Source organism: Aedes aegypti, chromosome 1, assembly GCF_002204515.2.
Source record: "Aedes aegypti strain LVP_AGWG chromosome 1, AaegL5.0 Primary Assembly, whole genome shotgun sequence".
Lineage (NCBI taxonomy): Eukaryota > Metazoa > Arthropoda > Insecta > Diptera > Culicidae > Aedes > Aedes aegypti.
The window spans coordinates 303,958,539-303,982,868 of record NC_035107.1 but is presented as its reverse complement, the minus strand read 5'-3'; the positions used below and the strand labels follow the sequence as shown (position 1 = coordinate 303,982,868).

At 41.7% G+C, this 24,330-nt stretch overlaps 1 protein-coding gene across 1 annotated transcript in view; it reads right to left on the bottom strand.

Moving 5' to 3' along the window:
- Positions 1 to 7,099: 7,099 nt before the first annotated feature.
- Positions 7,100 to 24,330, bottom strand: part of LOC5578915 (cell division cycle protein 16 homolog) — a 44,883-nt gene continuing 27,652 nt past the window's right edge. The window contains exon 3 of the mRNA XM_021838383.1: positions 7,100 to 8,241. Coding sequence (XP_021694075.1) covers positions 7,164 to 8,241 — 1,078 coding nt within the window. The 3' untranslated portion in view covers positions 7,100 to 7,163. The remainder of the gene's footprint in view (positions 8,242 to 24,330) is intronic.

Sequence of the window (24,330 nt, the reverse complement as noted above, 5' to 3'; positions counted from 1 at the left end):
TCTTTTTTTTTTAACGGCCAAGGCGTTTAGCAGTAAACCACCTAGATCTCCCAAGATCTAGGTGGTTTACTGCTACCCCGAAAATCGTTTTAGATTAGCTTTTCACCAACCGCTTAGAATCTGCTAAGAAATAAAAAAATCCGCCAAGATTCTTATATAAAACCTACTTGATTGGTTATCTACTACTTAATTTTTAAGTAGTTTTCCAAAGCACTTTCAATTTCCTGGTCAATTATCGCCTAGATTACCGTTATGATTACTGAAATGATCTCATCAAGAATTTGCCATGAGTCTTAATAGAAATCTATCAAGCATACATAGAACCTTGTCGGGAATCCTCAAGTACCCTTTAAGATTTTTGTTTATATCAATAATATTTCAGAGATTTCCTTTGAATTTGCTCAATATCTTGCCGCAAGAAATCTTTAAAACATTTCACAAGAAATTGATATCAAATGCTAGAAAAAAAAAATGCCAAAAATCTCTCCAAGGAACCAACGATTTTTGTATGTTAGGAATACTATAAATCGTTAACTATTCCTTTAGCATATTACCAAAAGTTATTCATATTGCGAAGTTTGAGTTGTCAAACAGTCGTGTATCTTGTGTCAATATTTTTCAGTTTTGTCCACGGAATAAATGTTTTTCCCGGTGTGTTCTACAATTTCCCGGGTATTTTTCCCGGCCAAATGGAATTCCCGTGTTTTTCCAGCTTTTCCCGGATTTCCCGGATGGATGGACACCATGAAAATTTTATTCCTGGAGCTTCTGAGCCATAGCTAAATTTGATGTTGGAAGATCTAAGGAATACCTCGCTGATATTGGTGAGATCTTATAAAAGCTAAATATGATATGCTAATAGTATTCCAGGAGTAAATTTTAGATATTATTTTCGGATCTTTTATTTCTTATATCTTTCAAGTTAATATCACTTCTGTATGTCCATATCAAAATTGCTATTACTTAGCTTTTTTCGCCTGCACGGGTAAAGACTATTATTGCACTTTTTCGAGCTGCATTGCTTTACAAGGAAACGGGTCATTTGGGGAAATGGTTTCGGAGAAATGGGCCATTCGGGGAAACGTAATATTAGAAATCCATTTGGATACATGTACGGCTACTTTGGGGTTCAGATTGGGTGGTTTCATGACGACAAACTCTGGCGATGTGGTAATTTGCATTTGTTCCTCCTGCACAATACAGCCAGACGCCGCCACGGTGTGTTGGTCGATGGTAGCTGATTTCCTGGCTAAAAGCTCGGCAATGGTACGAGTTTGATCCGTGATTTGCTCATCTATCATTGCTAGAGCATTTTGGAGGTTCTGAACCGTTTCAGTAAGAGTTGCCACTTGCTTAACCAACTCTCCGACTCGAGGCGGTCACTGATGGCGCGACTCTGCATAGCACGTTCCATTTCAGGCGTCCTCTTTTCTCTAGCTTCTGCGTCCGTTCGGAGTTTTGTAACCATGGCCTTCAAACTTTCGATTTCAGCGTCTTTACTAGCACTGACTACGCCAGAAAAGGTGGCGCAACTTCGACTCCCGGCTTGCTGTGCTTCGTATTCACGTCGAGCCTGAGGATACGGAATATCCATGTCGACGCGAAGGTGTTGTATGGCTTGTTCTTCCTTGTACAGTGGACAATTGCGACTAGAGACAGAGTGGTCTCCGGAATTGCATTGCTTGCAGAACGGCTCATCAGTGCATTGGTATCGCGTTTTTGATGTAACGTGTGCACTGGCTCCTTCCTGAGTCGGGTCTAGAGCGTTTGCAGGATCCTGTTCTTCCGGATGTATCTTGCAGCAGCGTCCGCATATACGCTGAGGGTTTGTGCAACGCTTTCCGGTATGCCCATACTCCCAGCAGCGAAAACATAACATAGGAGATGGGTAGAAAAGGCGCGTTTTGCACCGCGACCAACCAAAAACGATGTGCTCCGGAATGACGGTACCCTTGATGGTGAGTACGATAGTGGCAGTGTTCAAAACCTTTCCATCCGATCCGCGTCGCGTGATCCTACGCAATCCCTTGATTCCTTGGGAGGAGAGTTGTTGTAGCAGGTAGTCATCAGATAGACCCAATGTGTTATGGTTGGTTACTACGCATTGCCTTTGATTGAGCCGTGGGTGCTCAATGATCCGGATTGGCGTTTTGTCTTGAAGTTGACTCATACGAAGGAGCCGATTTACCTGCTCTTGGCTACGCACCTTCAACACGTAGGATATGCCTTTGTTTTCTTTAAAGGCCCCAAAAATGGGACCTCCGATGGCCTTTTCAACAGATAGTCGGAGAAGAAAGGGATCCTGAGGCAAGGTTCCAGCAGTCGCTTCCATTCTGAGATATTGCAGTTGTCCTGCAGTACCTTCACGGTCCATCAAATCCGGTAGCAATGCACCTGCGTAGTCGCCGAGAACTCTGTTTCCTACTTTGCCTAATCCACCCCCGGGGTCCCCTGGGTGGGGGGATGGCCTTTTGCCAGTATGACGCCGGCCGGCCGGAAAGGCTCACTGGGAGAGAACTCACCTGTTTATATCAGGTATCAGAAGGCCGGCTCCAAAGGCACGTTCCCCACCAGTTGGGAGATTTGTGCCATCGCCATATTTGAGCCTATTTCATCATCTACCCGATGGGAGAGGAAAGGGAAGGGAAAGATGGGAGGAAATAGGAGTGGGGTCCCTTGAAGAGGGAAGATCGCATAAGCGAAATGAGAGCATGTAGTTCCATACCACAATGGGTTCGAACAGCGCCCTAAAAAGGGCACTGCAAAACGCATGAGCGTAAAGAGAGCCTATAGCTCATTACCACAGCGGGTTAAGAATAACAGGATGTCCTGAAGATTCAGGCTTCTGTATTCAGTTTCACTTAATAAGTGTTTACCAAGTAATTGGAATCGCATTTGCGCAAAAACTGGACAGTTACATATCAGGTGATACGAAGTTCCATAATCGGAGTCACACGTCAGCACGCTGAATATTTGCCATGTGATAGTTGAGTCGGCAGTGGCCTGTCAACGCTCTGACCAAGAGACTGCAATTCAGCTTTGACAGATTTGTTAAATACTTCGCCACCTTTGGAGATGGCTCAGTAATATACAAATTTGTTTGACGACACGACTCCAAACTATTCCAATATTGCTTGTGCTGAGTTGCCGCCCAAGAGTTTATCTGAAGCTTCACCCAGCACTTCGAAATTGGAATAGCCGGCTCAGGGCCAATGAAGTCATGCGATGCTCCATCGCGAGCTAGCTCATCAGCCAATTCATTTCCAGCGATGGCTGGCCGATGAGTTGGCCGAAGCGAGAGCTTTCATAGCAGCCTGACTATCTGAACAGAAGTATATGACTTTACCCATTACGCGCTGTTGAAGTGCTGATTGCACTCCACACATAAGAGCAAATATTTTCGCCAGCAAAACGGTGCAGTTTCTATCAAGTGAGTAAAACTGATTCAGCCTTAGCTCACGAGAATATACACCTGCACCAGTTCAACCTTCAAGAAGGGAGCCATCAGTGTAACATACTATATTGTTTGAAATACTTCTTTCCGAATAGCCAGACGTCCACTCTTCCCGTGAAGGGAATTGTGTGGTAAATGTCCTGTAAGGAAAGTTACAAGCAATTGTGAGATCACTTGGAGCAAGGACAATTTTGTCCCAATTCACCAAAAGTGGAAACAACGAAGTGTGTGTAGATCTACGATTCACTGGATTTTTCTCCAGTAGATCCAGTACCCATAAACGGTAAGAGCAAGAAAGTGCTTCTTGTTTAAGATATATGTGTAGTGGCGCAACGTCGAAAAGGGCCTCGAGCGCTGCTGTGGGAGTTGTAGAGAACGCACCAGACATCGCCATCAAGCACATCCTTTGGAGATGGCCCAATTTTGATTGGATTGTTCTCACTTCGCTCTTTTGCCACCACACAAGACATCCATATGCCAATATTGGTCGAACAACTGTTGTGTAAATCCATTTGATATATTTGGGTTTGAGGCCCCAAGTTTTACCAAAGGTTCGCCGGCATTGACCGAAGGCCATACAAGCTTTTTTGACTCTGAAATCAATGTGAGCTGTCCATAAAAGTTTGGAATCTAGAATGACTCCGACATACTTTACTTGATCAGTCACATTAATCTCAGTGCCAAAAAGACGTAAAGGTCGAATTCCATCGCGGTTTCGTCTTTCCGTAAAAAGAACAATAGATGTTTTATTCGAGTTAACCGAAAGGCCATATTGGCGACACCAACTCTCGACTACCTGAAGAGCACTTCGCATCAGGTCGAATAGGGTGCTTATGCACATACCAACTATCAGAGCTAGATAGTCGTCGGCAAATCCATAAGTTGGAAAACCGCAATTATTGAGTTGCCTCAATAGCGTATCTGCTACGAGATTCCACAAAAGTGGTGACAAGACTCCCCCTTGGGGGCATCCGCAAACACTCAATTTTCGAATCGCTGCTTGACGCAATGTCGAGAAGAGATGTCGGTTTTTGAGCATTTGATGAATCCAATTGGTAATCATTGTAGGTAGCCCATGGTTTCGTGCTGCTCCCAATATGGCATCGAAAGACACGTTATCAAAGGCACCCTCAATATCCAAGAAAACACCCAAGCACGATTGCTTCTGAGCGAATGCTTTCTCGATATCGTATACAACTTTGTGTAAAAGAGTCACAGTGGACTTTCCAGATTGGTAAGCATGTTGATTCACATGAAGAGGCATGTTTGCCAAATAAACATCACGGATGTGATGATCGATAATGCGTTCCAGACATTTCAGAAGAAAAGAGGTCAGACTGATTGGTCTAAAACTCTTCGCTTCCTCATACGACGCACGTCCTCCTTTTGGGATAAACTTTACAGTAATATCACGCCAGGATTTGGGAATGTACCCGGTAGCAAAACTGCTTACAAGTAGCTTTTTCAAAACATGTTTGATAGACTCAAATCCCTTTTGGAGCAGAACAGGATAAATCCCATCCGCTCCTGGAGATTTGAAAGGAGCAAAACTAAAGCCTGTCCACGATAAATTTCGGACACGGATGGCGGGTGTACCACAGAAAGTTCGAGAATTTTACAGAAAGAAGGATTAACATCCTTGTCAACTGTTTATTTTGTAGATATAACTCTTTTATTCTGAAATAAACAATTGTTTTTGTTGAATTATGAGTAACTTTTTTTTGCTGCCATTATTTGGGTGTCCGAAATTTAAAGTGAACAGGCTTTATTAAGTGCCCATTGAATCGATTCAGTAGTTACGATACTGCGAGCCGAGGCCAGAGACTCGTAACTACATGAAAAGCCATTTGGTTCATCCGTAGATGCTATGTCCACACATCCGGGGAAGTGTGTATTGAATAAACATTCTAAAACTTCTTCATCGGAAGAAGTAAAGTCACCATTAGGTAAGCGAATTTCGTTCACTTGGAAATCCTTAGATTTTGCAAGAATTTTGTTCAACCGATTCAACCGGTTTTTCCAGCCGGATCGTTCAGCAGAACGGAGAGCCTTCTTGTAAGCCTTGCGAGCCGACTTGAACGACTCTGATCCAGCTGAACGGCGTCTGTTCCAACTCCTTCTACATTGTTTCCTGAGTCTAGTCAGATCGGAATTCCACCATGGGGTACCTCTTGTAGTCTTTACAGACCGCAGAGGACATGCTTCTTCAAAAGCTTCCATAATGTAGGATGTTGTAGTATCCACGGCATCATCCAGATCACTTGGATTTTCAATGGACGGAGAATATCCATGAAATTTGGTCGCAACCAATTCAATATAGAGTTCCCAGTTTGTTGACCGGGGATTCCTAAAACGCAAAGTCTGCGCAGTTACATTTGAATGTTCAAAGAAGATGTAGCGATGATTAGATAATGATTCCTCATCTGATACATGCCAATTCGTCAACTCGTGACTGATTCTATTCGAGCAAAGCGTTATGCCTAACACTTCTTCTCTATTAGAAACCATGAAGGTTGGGCGATTGCCTATGTTAAGTAATCCAAGGTCTGTACTACTTAAGTATTCCATCAGACTGGAGCCTCTCAAATTGATATCCGAGCTGCCCCAGATGATGTGATGAGCATTGGCATCACTGCCCACAATCAGCGGAAGGTCTTTTGTTACGCAGTGTACGACAACTCGTTTGAAGTCATCCGTTGGGGATGGTTCATCATGTGGTAAATATAACGAACAATAGACGTATTTCCTGTTCAGGTCACCAACAGAAACATCGATTGTGACAGCACATACATCCCCCTGGGTCCCCTGGGTGGGGGGGATGGCCTTTTGCCAGTATGACGCCGGCCGGCCGGAAAGGCTCACTGGGAGAGAACTTACCTGTTTATAAGTAGTCAGTAACACTACCCTTGAAAACCAATGTATCGCTTTGGGTTTTGAAGATGATTTAATGAACACCACTCACAAACTAGCAACACGAACACTACCGCCCGAAAACCGACTCACGAAATAGATTTTTCACTAAAATGCAAACGCCACTACCGAGTTTTGATTCACACTTTCAGCGCACGTGGTTTTGCGGATCTGCAATGCGTCCCACAAGAGACCGTGCGAAAAGTCCGAAAGAGTCCGGAACGAAAACAATAGACGGTTGCCCCGCAGTGGAGCACCCTGTCTGCACACAATCGATTTCACTGATGCGCTGCTAAGTGAAATTAGCAGTACGGAAACAACTGCGAAAGGCGACTGCACACGACGGCGATAGGCTGTCAACTGAGTATTCCAGAAGAAATCACTAGAAAAATTCCTGAAGGTTTCCTTTGAGAAACCATAGAAGTTTTCGAGTATCTAAAATGAGACCTGCTACCAGGCCTGAAATAGCACAAATCCATCAATTGGCGGGGAGTTTGTTCCTGGATCTGGCCCTTTGATAACTGATTGTTCTGGAAGGCTGGGTACGAAATTATGACCACCGTAAATCAATATAAGCTCTACTTGGATGTTAAGTGCTTCTTACATTTGGTTAGTGGAGAAGATTTTCAAAACTTACAAAGGCGCAGGACTGTCTATGTAAACTGTATTTGAATGATTAACGTTATAAATGGCTTTCTTTTGTTTCTAAATATACTCAATTTTAACAAACCTCAATTAATAATTAGCAATGTAATTTACTAAAACAAAGGAATCTCACGATACTCACTTTTCCCAGCCTCTACAGGTCCATACTCATATCGTCCACGCTGGTGTCACTTACCGGCGAAGCGTTCGAGTCGTACTCGTCAAACTTCAGCTTTAACCGCACGGGCACTGCATCTGCCCCTGTATCATTACCACCGCTTCCTCCTCCGGGAGTCACCTGCTTGCCATCCTCCTCCATTTCATCATCGGCCCTCGTGTCGTCCCCTTCATCTTCCTCCTTCTCCAAATCACCTTCATCCCCTTCCCCATAGAACGGCAGCGGAGCCTCTTTGGCCAGATCTTCGATGACATTCTTCAGGATCGTTGTCGTGAACACATCGTCCCTCCTCAACGATAGGCTCTTGTGGAATGATTCGACCGCCTCGTCCAAACTCCCCATCAAGGCCTGAACGAATCCAATAGCAGTGTAGGTCGAAGCGCTCAACGGCTTCAGGAACAGTGCCCTCCGATGGAACTCCAACGCTTCTTCGTACTTCTTGTTCTTCCGGCAGCAGTGACCCAAGTTGTTCAGCAAGGGTTCCCATCGAACCGAGATGGGCTCCCGATTGGCCTTGGCCATATTCTGCACCATGTCCAGAGTGGTTCGGAACACTTCCTCGGCACTTTCGTACAGTTCGTACTCGTACTTCAGGACGCCCAACTCGTGCAGAACGTAGACGTCCAACGGGGCAATGGCCATTGCCTGGTAGAAGAACTTCTCCGCCATCTCAAGGTTCTTGGTTAGGCCGCATTCCACGCCGATGTAAAGTAACGGTAGATGGCATCCCCTCATCAGCTGGGTCGCCTTGAAGTACGCGGCCATGGCTTGGTCGTGTTCGTTCTCTTTGGCAAACGAGTGCCCATAGCCCAACCAGGCCGGCCCGTACAGGCGATCCAGGGTTGTGGCCTTGGAGAGGTACCTCCGCGCCGGATCACTCTTGCCGATCAGATCGTAATAGCACCCGACGGCGTACCACGAAATGGCATCGTCCGGGTAGAAGTCGACCAGCTTGTGGGCCACGTAGAACAGCTTGTTGAAGTCCTTCAGCTCCATGAGGCATCCGATCTGGACGGTGAGGCTGCGCTTGTGGTACGGATCGCGTTTGAGGATTCTGAAACGGGAGGAGAGAAAATGGTTTATAACAACGTTTAATGTTAACTTTACAAGATAGACGTGAGAAACTCATTGAAGAATTTTTGGGTATAGAATTTTGCCAAACTTTTCATCAGAATTTATTTGATTTTGTTCATAAAGGAATTCCAAGGAATTTGTGAAGAATTTGTCCTCAAAGAAGTCTCTTGAATTTTAGTAAGCAAATTAACTGATTAGGGTGATCAAAGTATTTTGGACAGACCGTAACGCGTATATAATTTGAACATTTACGGCAAAAACAAATGGAAGTGGCCAAATTATATACGCGTAACGCTCTGTCCAAAATACATAAAACACCCTATCTTACAATAATTCTATCCAGGAAATCTTCTAATGTTTCATCTTGAAATTTTTCAGAGAATTTTATCAGGTATCACACTACGATTTCCTTCGAATGTTTCTCAAGATATACTTCCAAACATGCACCCAAGTATCCCTTCATAAAGTGTAACAGAAAAATTTCCTGAACTCTTCGAAGAATTACTGCAAGACATTTTGTAAAGAATTGTTATTCTTTGTTTGAAGACACATTCAAAAGTTTATCTATATGTAACTGCAGAACTTTCATCAATAAAACCAAGAATTGCTTCAAGAATCTTAGCAGAGATACACCTAATATTTACTCTAACGATTTCTACAGAGTACTTTCAGGAGTTGTTCAAAAGTTATCTTCAAAATTATTCACTCAAGAGATTCCTGTAACAACACTAAAAACCTACTGAAAATTTCTTTAGATATTGATGTTTTTTGCACAAATTCTAATCTGAATTCCTCAAGGAATTACTTCACAAATTATTCCAAATAGGTCTACAGAATTCGATTAGTAATCTTTTGAACGATGCCTCTCAAAACTCGTCCAGTTCTCTTTCGGAAACATTCAGTAATGAACCAAACATTTATTTAGGATTTACTCCAAATACATCTTCTGGGATTCGTGCTAGACTCTACGAGATTCGCTGGGTACATTTGGTGCAAGTGTGAATCTTTTTTAACCGCAGCTTCTTATGGAGGCCATAGTAGGCCCGATATTCACTGATGATGCGTCTTCGTATTTCACGGCTAACGTTATCATCAGTCGTCAGCAAGAATCCAAGGTAGACGAAGTTGTCGACCACCTCGAACGTATCCCCGATTATCGTAACACTGCTTCCTAGGCGGGCTGGCTTCACTTACTTGTAGCATGCACTTTGTCTCAGACGCATTCACCACCAGTCCATTTTTTGCTGCCTCGCGACAAGGTCTGCCACCTTTTCAAATGTACGGCCGACAATGTTCATATCATCCGCGAAGCACACAAATTGACTGGATCTCGTGAATTGTTCTTAAGGTGGTGAATGGCATCCTAAACCTCCCTCAAAGTGGGGGCTGGTTGGTTTCAATCGTCCGCAGTACAGACGAAGGCATTTCCTCCGTTGTCTCGACCTTCATTGCTTGGGCTCTCAGCGCCACTAGGATGTTCGTCGAAGTGCTGCTTCCACCTTTCGATCACCTCACGCTCGTCCGTCAAAATGCTCCCATTCTTATCCCTGCACATCTTGGCCCGTAGCACGAAGCCATTGCGGGATACGTTGAGCTTCTGATAGAACTATAACGTCTATAACGTTCCACGTTCCGCCGAGTCCCTTGCTGCAGCATGACAGTCCGTGCTGCATTCTTCTTCTCCAGAATCTGCCTACATTCCTCGTCAAACCAATCGTTCCGTCGACTTCGTCCCATGTACCCGACGTTGCTCTCAGCTGCACTGTTGTTGGCTGCTTTCACTGTTCTCCAGCAGTCCTTAAGAGGGGCTTGATTCAGCTCACCCTCTTCCGGTAATGCAGCCTCGAGGTTCTGCCCGTAAGCATTTGCGACATCCGGTTGTTTAAGGTGCTCTAGGTCATACCGGGGCGGCCGTCGGTACCGTACGTTGTTAACGACGGAGAGTTTTGGGCGCAGTTTAACCATCACCAGATAGTGGTCAGAGTCGATGTTAGCGCCACGATAGGTCCTGACGTCGATAATGTCGGAGAAGTGCCGTCCATCAATCAGAACGTGGTCGATTTGTGATTCTGTCTGCTTGGTGATCTCCAGGTGTATCGGTATGGAAGGCTGTGCTGGATGTAGGTGCCACGGATGGCCATATTCTTGGAGGCGGTGAAATCAATTAGGTAGTCGTAAGCCGTTCTCGTTCGTCAACCGGTGGGTCTGAACTCCTCCTCCTGGCCAACCTGAGCGTTTAGATCTCCTATGATGATTTTAACGTCGTGGCTTGGGCGCTGCCGCGTTCGAGCTGCGCGTAAAAAGCGTCTTTATCATCATCAGTGCTTCCGGAGTGAGGGCTGTGCACGTTTATTATGCTAAAGTTGAAGAATCGGCCTCAACTTGCACACTCTCTCATTGATCGGCCACCACCCGATCACGCGCCTCTGCATATAATCCATAATTATAAAAGCTGTTCCTAGCTCGTGTGTATCGCCTCAGCTTTGGTAGATGGCATGTTTTTTTCTGTTTCTGTTCGGAATGAACCACTGCGACCAGTTTTCTTTGATCTTTTGTGGTATACCCGTGTCCTTTGTTTAGTGCATGTCGTTCTATTCCATTACTATTGAGAAATAATGAAGTGACCGTTTTTTATACAATTACCATTCTTGACCATTTGGCATAGAGCCTTTTTAGAAAAAGATACCGCTATTTATACCTTTTGGAGAAAACAGTTTGTCATCATTAAACTATTAAAAATGCACCCCTCATTCAGGTTTGGCCACTAAGCTGGTTGAATGATACTGATTTTGACCATGCATCGGTACTCCAGCGTATCAAATTATTGGTTCTACTAATAAGGTTCAAAGTCGTTTTTTGAACTGTGAACAGGTTTCATCATATTAGACATTTAGATTCCTTGAAACAAGAAGCTTCTTTCATAATGTAGGAGATCTGCTACTCCACTGATTCGGAATCGTTTACCTCCTATACATCCAAATATAAGCACTTGAACACGGAAAGAACTTGTCTCATGAATTGAAACCAGCCTCAGATGCTGATTGAGTCATTTTTCCACTTCGACCTCCTCATTATCTAGGACAAATAGATGGGCCTGGGTAGCTCGTTACTCTTTTATACACTTTCAACCGTAACTTATCAGTATTAACAAAAACATAGACCACAAGAGTACAATATGGTAGATCTTACCTCGTAACGCACCTCGAAAAGGTGATCTACCCGCGTTACGGGAATGTATGGTATGGTATCCTCTAAACGTTCGCACCATTGATCTCTTCCAACACACTTCCTGCAACGCTACGATGCCGAATCCGCGGTCCCATTATCAGGGCTGTTACAATCGTATCCGCGAAATTCGATCCGCGCCTAAAAAAGTCTGTTTCATTAACATATTTACTACTCATTATAAAAAATGCGTAAAAGTGCTTGATCAAAAACTAGTTTTTAACGGCACTAAGTGATTATTTTCGCCTCATCTTAAAGTATCTACAATTGAGCAAGACAAGTTGGTAGGGAGCCGGATCCTATTCTTGGCACTTTTGATTCACTTCGACATAGTTTTTTTTGAAAGCTACAGATCTCATATTTGACCACAATATGCGTCGTGAAGCCCTTCTTATTGCAAAGTTTCAGACAATTTGGCCGAGACAAAACCCCATGCCAAAGTGAATCCAAGTGTCCAAGTGGTTCTGTACCCTATACGGATTTCTGTCAACACTAAGGGTATAGTTAAATGATGAATTGTATTTAATTTATTCCAATTGCGCCACTAGGCAGGAAAAAAGGTAAAATGCAGAAAAATCCAATAATTCGAGTTTTTTTATGGAGAAAATCGTATTCAATAATATCACTCGAAATTTATTTGTCATCAACATTTCAATATATTTTATATAGATAATCGTGCAATTTATTAAATGTTAGTGTCACTACAAGCAGAGAGGAGGCCTAGTTTGCAACTATGCTTAACACAATTCGATATGATCTTTGCATACAATAGGAGATGCAAAATGTAGTTATTAATGATAACATATAAAGAAAAACACACAGTAATTTTACATTATCAATTAGAAGCAAACAAACCCACAAATTCCTATTTAAATTTCGATTTTTTCTCACATCTAACTTTACACTATATTTTAAGTGGTGATGTTATCGAGAGCGAAAAGATTGCTATCAATAAGATTGGATCACCAATAGGGGGAGATCCCCCAGTACCGGACACTTAAGCCACTAAATTCATAATTCGAAAAATATTGGTTTTATGAGCTCGTGTTACCCATTTATGATAAATATTATCATTTTTATAGTGTATAAAAATAAATTTGAAAATATAAATATGAATTTTGACATTGCATTTTGATGATGTATTTTAGTACCAAATTGATCGATCTTGAAACGTGGCACCCAATACCGGACACGATCTGAAAATGCGTCGAATTCTGTAAATTTGAACATCATTGAATGTGTTTACTATAGGAATAGTATACAATTGCCAATTCAATGCATTTGCAACATTTACAAGAACAATTTGAGTTTTTCTTAGTTTACAAGATGTCCATCAAAATCCTATTTTATATATGATGAAAAATAGCACATTTTACGATGTTGTTCTGAATGTTCATTCTTCTTAATTTTATCGCATGTTTGATACCATGATCGATGGAATCCATGAAAAATGAATGTATTTTGAGACACTGGTGCAATAATTACAAAGATAACATATAACAAATCAAGCTGTCCGAAACTGGGGGGCAGGAGGTGCTTAACCCAAAATTGTAATTTGTCCGTATTTGGTTCAATTATGGTACAAAATACATTTATACTATCAAATTAGGATTATTTTCGAACATACTTGCGTGATCCAAAGTATTTTTTCATATTCAAAATAATTACTAAAAAGGCTCAATATTAAGGCGATACGTCAATTTTTTTAAGATTTTCAAACTTTTCTACTTTTTTAAAAAGGCATGCATATTTCAAGGATGTGTTATTCTACGCAAACATTAGTCTCCATAATAGCTTCCTTTCCTTCTAATACACTATCTTGATTGGACCATGATTTCTCAATTTTTTGACTTTGTCCGGTATTGGGTGCTGTCCGGTACTGGGGGATCTCCCCCTACTGTATTTTTCATGAAATACATGGATAGGCAAACACCATCATATTATTTAAAAAAAAAAAATAATGTTGCGACAAATTTTTTTTTTATGACATAAGGACATAAGACAGGACCAGGCTTGGGAACTGTGATCACAATTTGCCACAGTTCATCGATTCTGCCAGTCATCCAAAACACAAAGCAGCAGCAGCATCAATACTATCAGGTGTTGCGCTGCCAACGGTTCACACACTGCTTGACTGTTTTTGTCTCTCCACTACGACCGTTTTCGGGCAGCCATCTCGAGGTGAATGATTGAAAAAAATGTTAAACAATTCAATCGCTAATATATCGCTTGTGTTTTCAACTAAATGAAATCTATTAGCTCTAACAGCAAGAGCACAATCATTCCGTTGCGATACATATAAAAAAGTTCAATTTCATGCTGCCTTTATCGAGCAAAAATGCAAAACCCCGAAAACCGGAAAAATCGTGTTACCACTGTGCTCGAGTCATTTCGCATTCGGGTTTGAAAAAACGTTGCGAAGAAGAAGATTACAGTTATGAAGAGCCGTGACATTTTTTTGTTTTGAACGGTCATGGATTGCTTTGGATTTTGATGGTCATGTAGAAAAATGTGAATGTCGAGGTGGTAAATGTTTGCTACAGAACATTTCCCATCCCTGGACAGGACAAACTTATTGTTTGAAATGCATGCCCCATTCAATGTATGAAAACTGTTTTTATTTTTATAACACTTAAGTCTTAAGTCTTAATACTCAATCAATTAAAGTAAAAATACAAGATGGTTGTGATAACTTAATATTGTTAACAAATTTTTGTTTTTATGAATATAAAATTTTTTTTTCAGTGCTATTCGTTAGTCATTGGTAGTACATTAGACTACACATTCAAAACTCTCTCGACGTTTGACAAAAAATGTCCAACTCAACAGGGAAGATCTGAGCCACTTACAAATCAATTTTTAACAAATTTTAACACGACCTTATTTATATATTAATACAAAAATAAATTCAAAATTGTATGCGAAGCTTACCATTTTACACAAAAGTATTGAATATGTAATGTACATACAGTTGTGTTCAGAATAATAGTAGTGAAAGCCGATGTTCATACAAAATTCTTAACTTTGGCATGCTGTAACTTTGTTTTCCTATGGGCAAAACGCATGAAATTTTGACAGAAAACTCTAAATATCTCTTCAATTTCATTATTATAAAATTCGTCATAAACTAATATTACGTGCGTAACGTAAATTTGATGAAATTAAAACTTAAAAATACGTCATTCTTGTAAAATTACGTTCAATGTGACTGAAATTTTTTTATGATTCGAATAATATTCAGTCCATTTTGACGGAAAATTACGTCATTTGTGACTTGGATTGACGTCATTTTACTTGCTACATATGAACGGGAACATATGACGTAAATTTCAAAGATTTGTTCTAAGTGTTTGGTCGAAAAGGTGAAATCGCTCAAAATAATAGTAGTTTTGATATCAGCTGTATTATGCTTTTTTTTAATTTTTCTTCACTCATCGTTGTTCAATAGTTTTCTCCAAAGTTACAAATTTATAAATGATCCATTTTTTTTATAACAAAATTGTTACTTAACAAAAATTCACCAAGCAAAACTACTATTATTTTGAGCGATTTCACCAGGTGCTAACTTTTTAACCGCTGTGTTGTGATGGTGATTCAATCGTTGCACTGGTTTTCAAAGCAGATCGTAAAACGGTTTTATGGTGATCTGCTTAAACTTTTAACTTTTTAGGTTTTATTTAATTATATTTACATTAAATATTGCATTAATTATGCATACATTTTTCAGTGCTGCTTTCCATTAACTTCAAGTAATTTATATCTTCTAGATTTACAACACTTATTCTTCACTGACAAAATTCTTCACTGAAAATTCTTCACTGACAAAACTTAAAATTTGACTGCGGAGCTATCTATTGTTTTGCCCTTTTCTATCGATCCCAAGATTTCATAGGGTAACCCACCATGACTTTAGCGCCAACACTCAGTCATAGTGTCCGCATATTATCCGTACAAACTTTGAAGGCGTGCATTTATGTAATCAAGCTGAACAAATTGAGCAATCATACACGGTTTTGACATATTATATTCATGACCAGTATATTTGACACATATCTGATTTCAAATATTTTCAAGCCAAGCCAAATGTGCTGAGTGGTCTTAATGAGCACTATTTTCTAACGATAAACTTGCGACGATCGACGCGCCACCATATTTTATATAGTTATTGTTATTATAGTTGGAGGTTAAAATCACCTCCAAACACTAGCGATTTTGCGGTGGGATGTTGACGTTTGATCACGAATATAATTTTCTATTTCCAGTTAAAATCAAGAACCTATAGATCGCCGTCAATAGAATAGAATTTTAGATTAGTGTCATTAAGAATTTAGGGAGGAACTATCTCTTGATTAACTAGCGACCCATGAGAAAAATGAGTCCAAAAAATGAAAATTATTTAAAAATAAAATGTTACTGCTTTTTATTGACTGTTTAACGAGAAACTTGCGATGATCGACGCGCCACCATAATGCATACAACGGAGAGTATTAGAACTAACTTGGATGTGATGATTTCGCAAAAGATCATTGTAGGTAGTTTTTGCAAGTGCTCACCGCATCAAAACAAAGGCGCCACTGTATATGGGATATAACATTGTGACAGCATTGCTGTTCTGTCAAACGCACAAGTCTACGGTGGCGCTATCTATGCTTTCCATAGCGGCCCTTTTGGTTATTTTAATGATCCATTTGGAGGTTAACATCACCTCCAAACACTATAGTGATTTTGCGGTGGGAAGTTGACGTTTGATCACGAATATGTCCCTGAACAGTATTGTTGATATCAGTGACTATACTAACTGAACTTTACTGCTCTCGAGGAGAGAACTTGGATTTTATGTTTTAAAAAGAAATTTCCTAATTATGAAATCCCGACTGTATATAACTGAAATTTTTGCCGCATAATTAGGTAAATCCGCGATTTTCGCGACAGAATTTTATCCACCCGCGATTTTCGCGCTTGGCTGACCAAATCCGCTACAAATCCGCGAAAATCGCGAAATCCGCGAGAATCGCGAAATTCGCGCCTGTTGTAACAGCCCTGCATTATTGATTGGTTCATTATTGATGATGTGTATCGATCTATTATTAAAAAGTGTTTTACCAACTTGATGTAAAGACAGTGTCCTGTACAAATACGAGTTTGTACGAGTTTTCCCATAGTGAATTCCATACTAACTTTGAACGGATGGCGCTAAATTATAGTTGTTATGGGGTCCAAATGATATCCTAAAAGTGGACTGGAACGTGAATTTGTATCATCAGTGTACCAGTAGCCGCTCATGCTCCTATTACCACTCACTAGTGCAAAAACTGATATTTCGTGTAAAATGCAATCTTTTCCTCATGGATACCGTCATTAACCAATTCCAAATGAAGTCGTCTGGCATTATTTTCATTTCTTATTATAGAGTAACCAATATATGTTGGACCCCTATATAATTTGGACACCCGGGGCCATTTTTCTGCAAATTTCCAAGTTTAAATCGAAAGACCAACTCAATTCGCATGCCATTTGGAAAGATAGGATTATTCCGCACGTGCATCAACCATTTGTGCATAGAAAATGTGTTTATTTTATCTGAAATTAATTTAATTTAATCGGTTCATCCATGCAACCGTTACAACACGTTACACACAGAAATTGAAGCCAACTTTTTTCAAATTTCTGAACTAAAAGCGTAGAATTTCTTCGGTTTTCCATTGTCAATCGATAGATTAGACTATAAGCAAGCATATTATGCAACCAGTGTCGTGGACTTCATCGCCAAACGATAAAAAATGCTGGGTGTCCAAAATATATACTTTGAGGGTCCAAAATGTATTGATATGTCCAAAATAATTAAAAACAGTGCTTCACAATTCAATTATTTTCGACGTTTTTTAGAAACCTACACGACCGTATGGGCATTTTTACCTGGTAGAAGAAGTTTTTCTCTACTTTTTGGCATGTTCTTTGACTTGGTTATGCTGTGCAATTAATTAATTGGGACAAAAAACTAAAATCACTTTCTTAGGGGGTCGGGTCTAAAATACGACCGTTACCCTAAGTCTTTATATCAAAAACACAACACCCTGTGAGCGGCTATTGGATCAGTAAGTATTTTTCTGTGTTTCAAATAACGCTAATACAAAAAAAAATTATGTCGATTTTAGGATACATTCTTCTATTCTATTCAGCAATGAAAAAGATTGTAGGGTGACGGTGCCATTAGTGGACTACCTAAGCTATAAAAAATCATAACAAAATAACGAAAAGCCTTAACCAAGATCTTTTGGCCTCAACAGAAAGACTTCAACCTCTACTATATGTAAAAAATATAAAAAGAGTGATAAAACTAATTTTTAACATAAAATCGCTCGAGCCACTATTGGTACACGTGGTCCAGTAGTTGCGCTAGTGCTCCAGTAGTAGACGTGCGGGAAGTATACAAGGAATTTTAAACAAAATGGTAAATTTTTACAAAGGTTTTACATTTTTCCCTCGGAACTGCAATTAATATCTTTCGAATGAAGCATAAAGATCATCTTTAGGGCTTTTCTTCATTTTTATACATCCATTTTAAAGACTGCTTCTATCCGTTGATCCACTACTGGAACACGACGGCCACTATTGGTGCAAGGAAGCAAATTTTTTGCATAAACTTTATTATTTATATGACTTTTTGATAAAATAAAAAGCTGAAATTTGGCAAATCGACTAAACTAGAGACTATCTATCCACCAAAAATAGCACATGTCGTTTTTATCGAAAAATGGTCGTTTTATTCCATAGTCCAATCTACTGGTACATTACAACCATTGGTACCGGCACCCTATCCTAAAATCGACATTTTTTTTTTGTATTAGGGGTAGCTCTGGTTTCCCAAAAAAAGGAGGGGAAGAATTACATACCTAAACTCGTATTTTAGTATGTTTGCCATGAAATCTGTTCGCTATGAGCGGAAATAATTGTATAACATCGGTAATCCACTTCGCGGTGTGCCATTCCGCGGTTTGCCATTTCGCGATACGATATTTCGCGGTTAGTACCATTTGGCGGCATGTCATTTCGCGGTGTACCGTTTCGCGGTTTGTACCGAGATGTTTCATCTATCTTAACAGTGCAATTTGAAGGACTGCCTGTGTTCAAAAGAAGAGTACCGTAAAATGGGGTGTTGAGGGATGAAAAAAAAAAAATCAACTCCAATTTTCAAAGTTTTCCGTTGAGTATCAACAACAGCAAAAGAGAGACCAGCAGTTCTTGTTGACTATCCAGAAGATCTTCTCGGCTCACACTCTTCCCTGGTGCGACGTTCAATTTCTTTTTTCGACTGCTAGTGTTTTGTATAGAAAAAACGGACAGTTCTCAAATAATTAATTAGTGTATCGTTTATGGAGTCTTCATTCACTGTTGTGCTGCATGATCCTGGGGGCAGTCTAGCATACACAACAGATGGGTCGAATGAAAATATACCACATTTTCGAAAACCACTTTGTATATTGTCTCTCATTCGCTCATCACCTATTTTCTATAGCATTTGATTCATCAACGTTGGGGATCTTCCTTTTGGAATAGATGGCTTATTTTGGCCTTCGTCATGTTTCCACTCTTCAAGAACACAACGCCAACTTTTCTTAAAAGAAGCGAAAACTGGGACATCGAGTGGTTGTAACAAATGCGTCGAGTTGGATGGCAAAAAAATGAAATGGATATCATACTTTTCGCAAATTTCAACCGCTTTTACCGACACGTGCGCCGCTAAGTTATAGCCAATAATATATTTTTTGCCTGTTCAAATATAATAGAATTGAATATATTGCTCAAATAATTGAAATTATGTTTTTAGAATACCTTCAAGTCTTCGAAGATTCGGAACGATGATAGTTTCTAGCCAATCATTAAACGAAACGCTATCGAACCAACCACTTTTTGAACGGCTGTACCGAGCCTCCTTGGGGCCACCTACAACCCAAGTGTTGTACAAATGAGAGGCTTTGTAAACAACGGCAATAAATGACCAGTAGCGCTTGCAGCAAAACGGTGAGTCGACAACTAGGAAGGAGCGTTCAACACAGCTCTGGTCCTCACAAGTTCCTACCTCACGCTTCCACGGGTCAAACGATGACAAAGACCGCCAGCTAAGGGTTGCGTACTTAGTTGGTAGTGCAGCCTGGGCACTGCTGTCCTTCTGACATCAGCTAGATTGAGGAGGTACGTCTCGAGCGTCTGTTCACCAGGAGGTGCGGCTCAAACAGCGTCTGTTCTGGTATCCAGCGGCTGAGTAAGAAATGCTGAATCGCGCACAGTTAAATCCAAGGTGGTAGCCCCATCAGCGCGATCGTCCTAGTGTTAGTTGGGACGTTAAACAGAGCTGGCACGATGGCGCTCCGGCGAGACAGGAGTGTTGGCGTAGGCCCAATAAGCCACCCGTAAAAAACCTTATTGCGAATAACATAGGAGATAATACGACCCGGAACAATCGGCAAAGACCCACGCGACGAAATAAGGATTACGATTGGAAACTTGGAACATGGAACTGCAAGTCACTTGGTTTCGCAGGTTGCGACAGGATAATCTATGACGAACTACATCCCCGTAACTTCGATATCGTAGCGCTGCAGGAACTTTGTTAGACTGGACAGAAGGTGTGGAAAAGCGGGCATCGAGCGGCTACCTAGTACCAAAGCTGTGGCACCACAAATGAGCTAGGAACTGGCTTCATAGTGTTGGGTAAGGTGCGACAACGCGTTATCGGGTGGCAGCCGATCAACGCAAGGATGTGCAAGATGAAGATAAAAGGCCGTTTCTTCAACTACAGCATCATCAACGTACACTGCCCACACGAAGGGAGACTCGACGACGAGAAGGAGACGTTTTACGCGCAGCTGGAGCAGATTTATGACGGATGCTCGCCGCGTGACTTGAAACTCGTTGTTGGCGACATGAACGCACAGGTAGGACGAGAGGAGATGTACAGTCTGCACGCCGTATCTAACGACAACGGCCAACGATGCGTCAACTTTGCAGCCTCTCGTGGTATGGTAGTCCGAAGCACCTTCTTCCCCCGCAAAGATATCCATAAGACCACCTGGAGATCACCCGATAACCTAACCGAGAACCAAATCGACCACGTTCTAATCGACGGAAAATTCTTCTCTGACATTACCAATGTTCGCACATACCGCAGTGCGAATATAGATTCGGATCACTATCTAGTTGCTGTATGTATGCGCTCAAAACTTTCGACGGTGAACAACTCGCGTCGAAGCCAAACGCCGCGGCTCAACATCGAGCGGCTACGGGACTCAGAAGTAGCCCAAGAATACGCGCAGCAGTTGGAAGTGGCCCTACCAACGGAAGAGCAGCTTGGCGCCGCCACTCTTGAAGATGGCTGGAGGCACATAAGATCCGCCATAGGTAGTACCGCAACAGCAGCACTAGGTCCAGCGGCCCCGAATCAGAGAAACGACTGGTACGACGGCGAATGCGAGCAGTTGAAGAATGAGAAGAATGCAGCATGGGCGAGAATGCTGCAACACCGCACGAGAGCAAACGAGGCACGGTATAAACAGGCGCGGAACAGACAAAACTCGATCTTCGGAAGAAAAAAGCGCCATCAAGAAGAACGAGATCGCGAAGCGATGGAAGAGTTGTTCCGCGCTAAAGACACACGGAAGTTCTACGAGAAGCTTAACCGTTCGCGCAAAGGCTTTGTGCCACAAGCCGACATGTGCAGAGACTGTGACGAAGATCAGTCTCTCACGAACGAACGTGAGGTGGTCGAAAGGTGGCGGCAGCATTACGACGAGCACCTTAATGGTGATGTGGCCAGTAGCGGAGATGGCACGGAAATAACTTTGGGAGCACGCGCGGACGATGAAAGACTTCCGCCACCAGATCTCCAAGAGGTAGAAACGGAGATTAGATGGTTGAAAAACAACAAAGCCGCTGGAGTGGACCAACTTCCGAGCGAGTTGCTAAAATACGGTGGTGATGCACTGGCAAGAGCGCTGCACTGGATTATTTCCAAGATTTGGGAGGAGGAAGTATTGCCGGAGGAGTGGATGGAAGGTGTCGTGTGTCCCATCTACAAAAAGGGCGACAAGTTGGATTGCGCCAATTATCGTGCGATCACAATTTTGAGCGCCGACTACAAGGTACTCTCCCAAATTCTATGCCGCCGTCTATCACCAATTGCTAGAGAATTCGTTGGACAATATCAGGCAGGATTTATGGGCGAACGAGCAACAACGGACCAGATATTCGCCATCCGCCAGGTATTGCAGAAATGCCGCGAGTACAATGTACCCACATATCATTTATTCATCGATTTTAAATCGGCCTATGATACAATCGATCGAGAACAGCTATGGCAGATTATGCACGAATACGGTTTCCCGGACAAACTGATAAGATTGATCAAGACGACGATGGAGCGAGTGATGTGCGTAGTCCGAGTATCAGGGACACTTTCGAGTCCCTTCGAATCTCGCAGAGGGTTACGGCAAGGTGATGGCCTTTCGTGTTTACTGTTCAACATTGCTTTAGAGGGTGTGATAAGAAGAGCGGGGATAGACACGAGTGGCACGATTTTCAGAAAGTCCGTTCAGTTACTTGGTTTCGCCGACGACATTGACATTGTTGCACGCAACTTTGAGACGATGGCGGACACGTACATCCGACTAAGGGCTGAAGCTAGGCGAATCGGACTGAACATCAATGTGTCAAAGACGAAGTACATGATAGCGAGGGGCTCAAGAGAAGACACGGCACTCCCCCCACCTCGAGTTCATATTGACGGTGATGAAATCGAGGTTGTCGAAGAATTCGTGTACTTGGGCTCACTGGTGACCGCCGACAACGACACCAGCAGAGAAATCCAGAGACGCATCGTTGCTAGAAATCGTGCCTACTTTGGACTCCGCAGAACGCTCCGATCGAGCAAAGTTCGCCATCGCACGAAGTTGACCATCTACAAGACGCTGATTAGACCGGTACTCCTCTATGGGCACGAAACATGGACCCTACGTGCAGAGGATCAACGCGCCCTTGGTGTTTTCGAACGGAAGGTGTTGCGGACCATCTACGGCGGAGTGCAGATGGTAGATGGTAGTCCACCTCGCAAAAATTGGGAGGCTGCGGTGGGCCGGGCATGTCACCAGAATGTCGGATACCAACCCGGTGATTATGGTTCTCGAAAACAATCCGACCGGCACAAGACGACGTGGTACGCAGCGAGCAAGATGGGTCGATCAAGTTGAGGACGATCTGCGGACCCTTCGCAGAATGCGTGGCTGGCGACGGGCAGCCATGGACCGAGTCGAATGGAGACGTCTCCTACGTACAGCAGAGGCCACCCAGGCCTTAGCCTGACTGGTAAGGTAAGGTAAGCGCTTGCAGCAAACATGACTGATGTTGATGTTTTTGTTGTATTCATGACGCGTTCAGTATATTTCGAAGTTCTTCGGCAAACGACTTTCTTCAAACCGGGATCGTCTGTGAAATTGGTTTCGTCGTAGTTGAAAATGTTTTGAGCCGGAACATCGACCAATTCATTTTTAATATTCTCAAAAAAAGTTTTCAAACAATCGTTGCCAACAGCTGCTCTTGATCGCTTGATATTGTTTGCGATACGGTATGACAAGTCTTTGTGCCGATTTACAAACCCACGGACATAGTCGATACTTGGTGTGTGTCAACTCTGTTCCTTTGTTGTGTTCCAGGCTTTTTCTTCCAAACTCGCGGCATCTGATAGAAACAATAAATATGATTGAAACAACACAGCAAGTGAAAAAGTCGGATCAATATCATACTTTCAAATTTTCAGATGGTTTGCTCGTCTAGGATAATAACGGTACTTTTAAGCTGATTGGTGAAGAGCGGTGTTGTACGTTGAATAACTGTTTTCGTATCTGGGTGTAACAATAACAACTATGGCGATACTCCAGCTAGGCTAGCGAATGAAATATACTGAAGATAACGATGACATTCAACTGCAGGAGCGCAATACTTAAAGTATGTGTGGCTGCTTTTCTATTTAAGAAGTTTGGTTGTATTGATAGAGCTGATCGTTCTCAGAGTTTACCCTGTGATTCCTCTTATTTACAAATATTTTGCAAATAAACACAATGTATTACCAAAAAATCACGTAAACTGACTGAAAATCGGAACACATGCCAAAAATACGTTGAAAAACTAAGATATAAGATGATAGCAAGATAGATTTCTAAAAACATCAAAATTGTAGGTTATACTTAGGTCAACAAATTCATTTCTTATATAGCGACTAGTGGTCTCAGATGGAAGAAACTTGTCTATTCACTTTAACATTGTCCACCTACGACGAAAGAGGAGACGAAACCGACAGAAAATCATTCGATTCTGTAGATTTGTTTTCGAATCGTGACATAAAGTAATGCATTAGTTTTCCTCATAGATATGTCCAAAGTCACACAAACTGACAGTACCGTGCAGTGTCATTTACATGGAGGGAGCATAATTTCAATGCTCGAACATTGTGTGGTATTGAATGTATATTGAATGTAATAAAATCTATGATTTTTGGTATACCGCAATAATAGGACGGCACTACCGCAATAATAGGACAGAGGAAGAGCTTCAGATTTATGTCAAAAAAATGTATGTATGATTCCAAATATTACTTTTTTACTTTACTATACTCCAGATAAAGGATAGTTTTAACACTAAACATTGCAAAATACTGTAATATTTAGATTGTGGACACTGCAATACGATTTTAATTTCAACACCGTGCTTAAGTCCTCCATAATTGGACGGATACCCTATGTAAAAAAAAATGTATCATGTGGGAGATTTTTTATCTTGAAACGAACACAAAAAA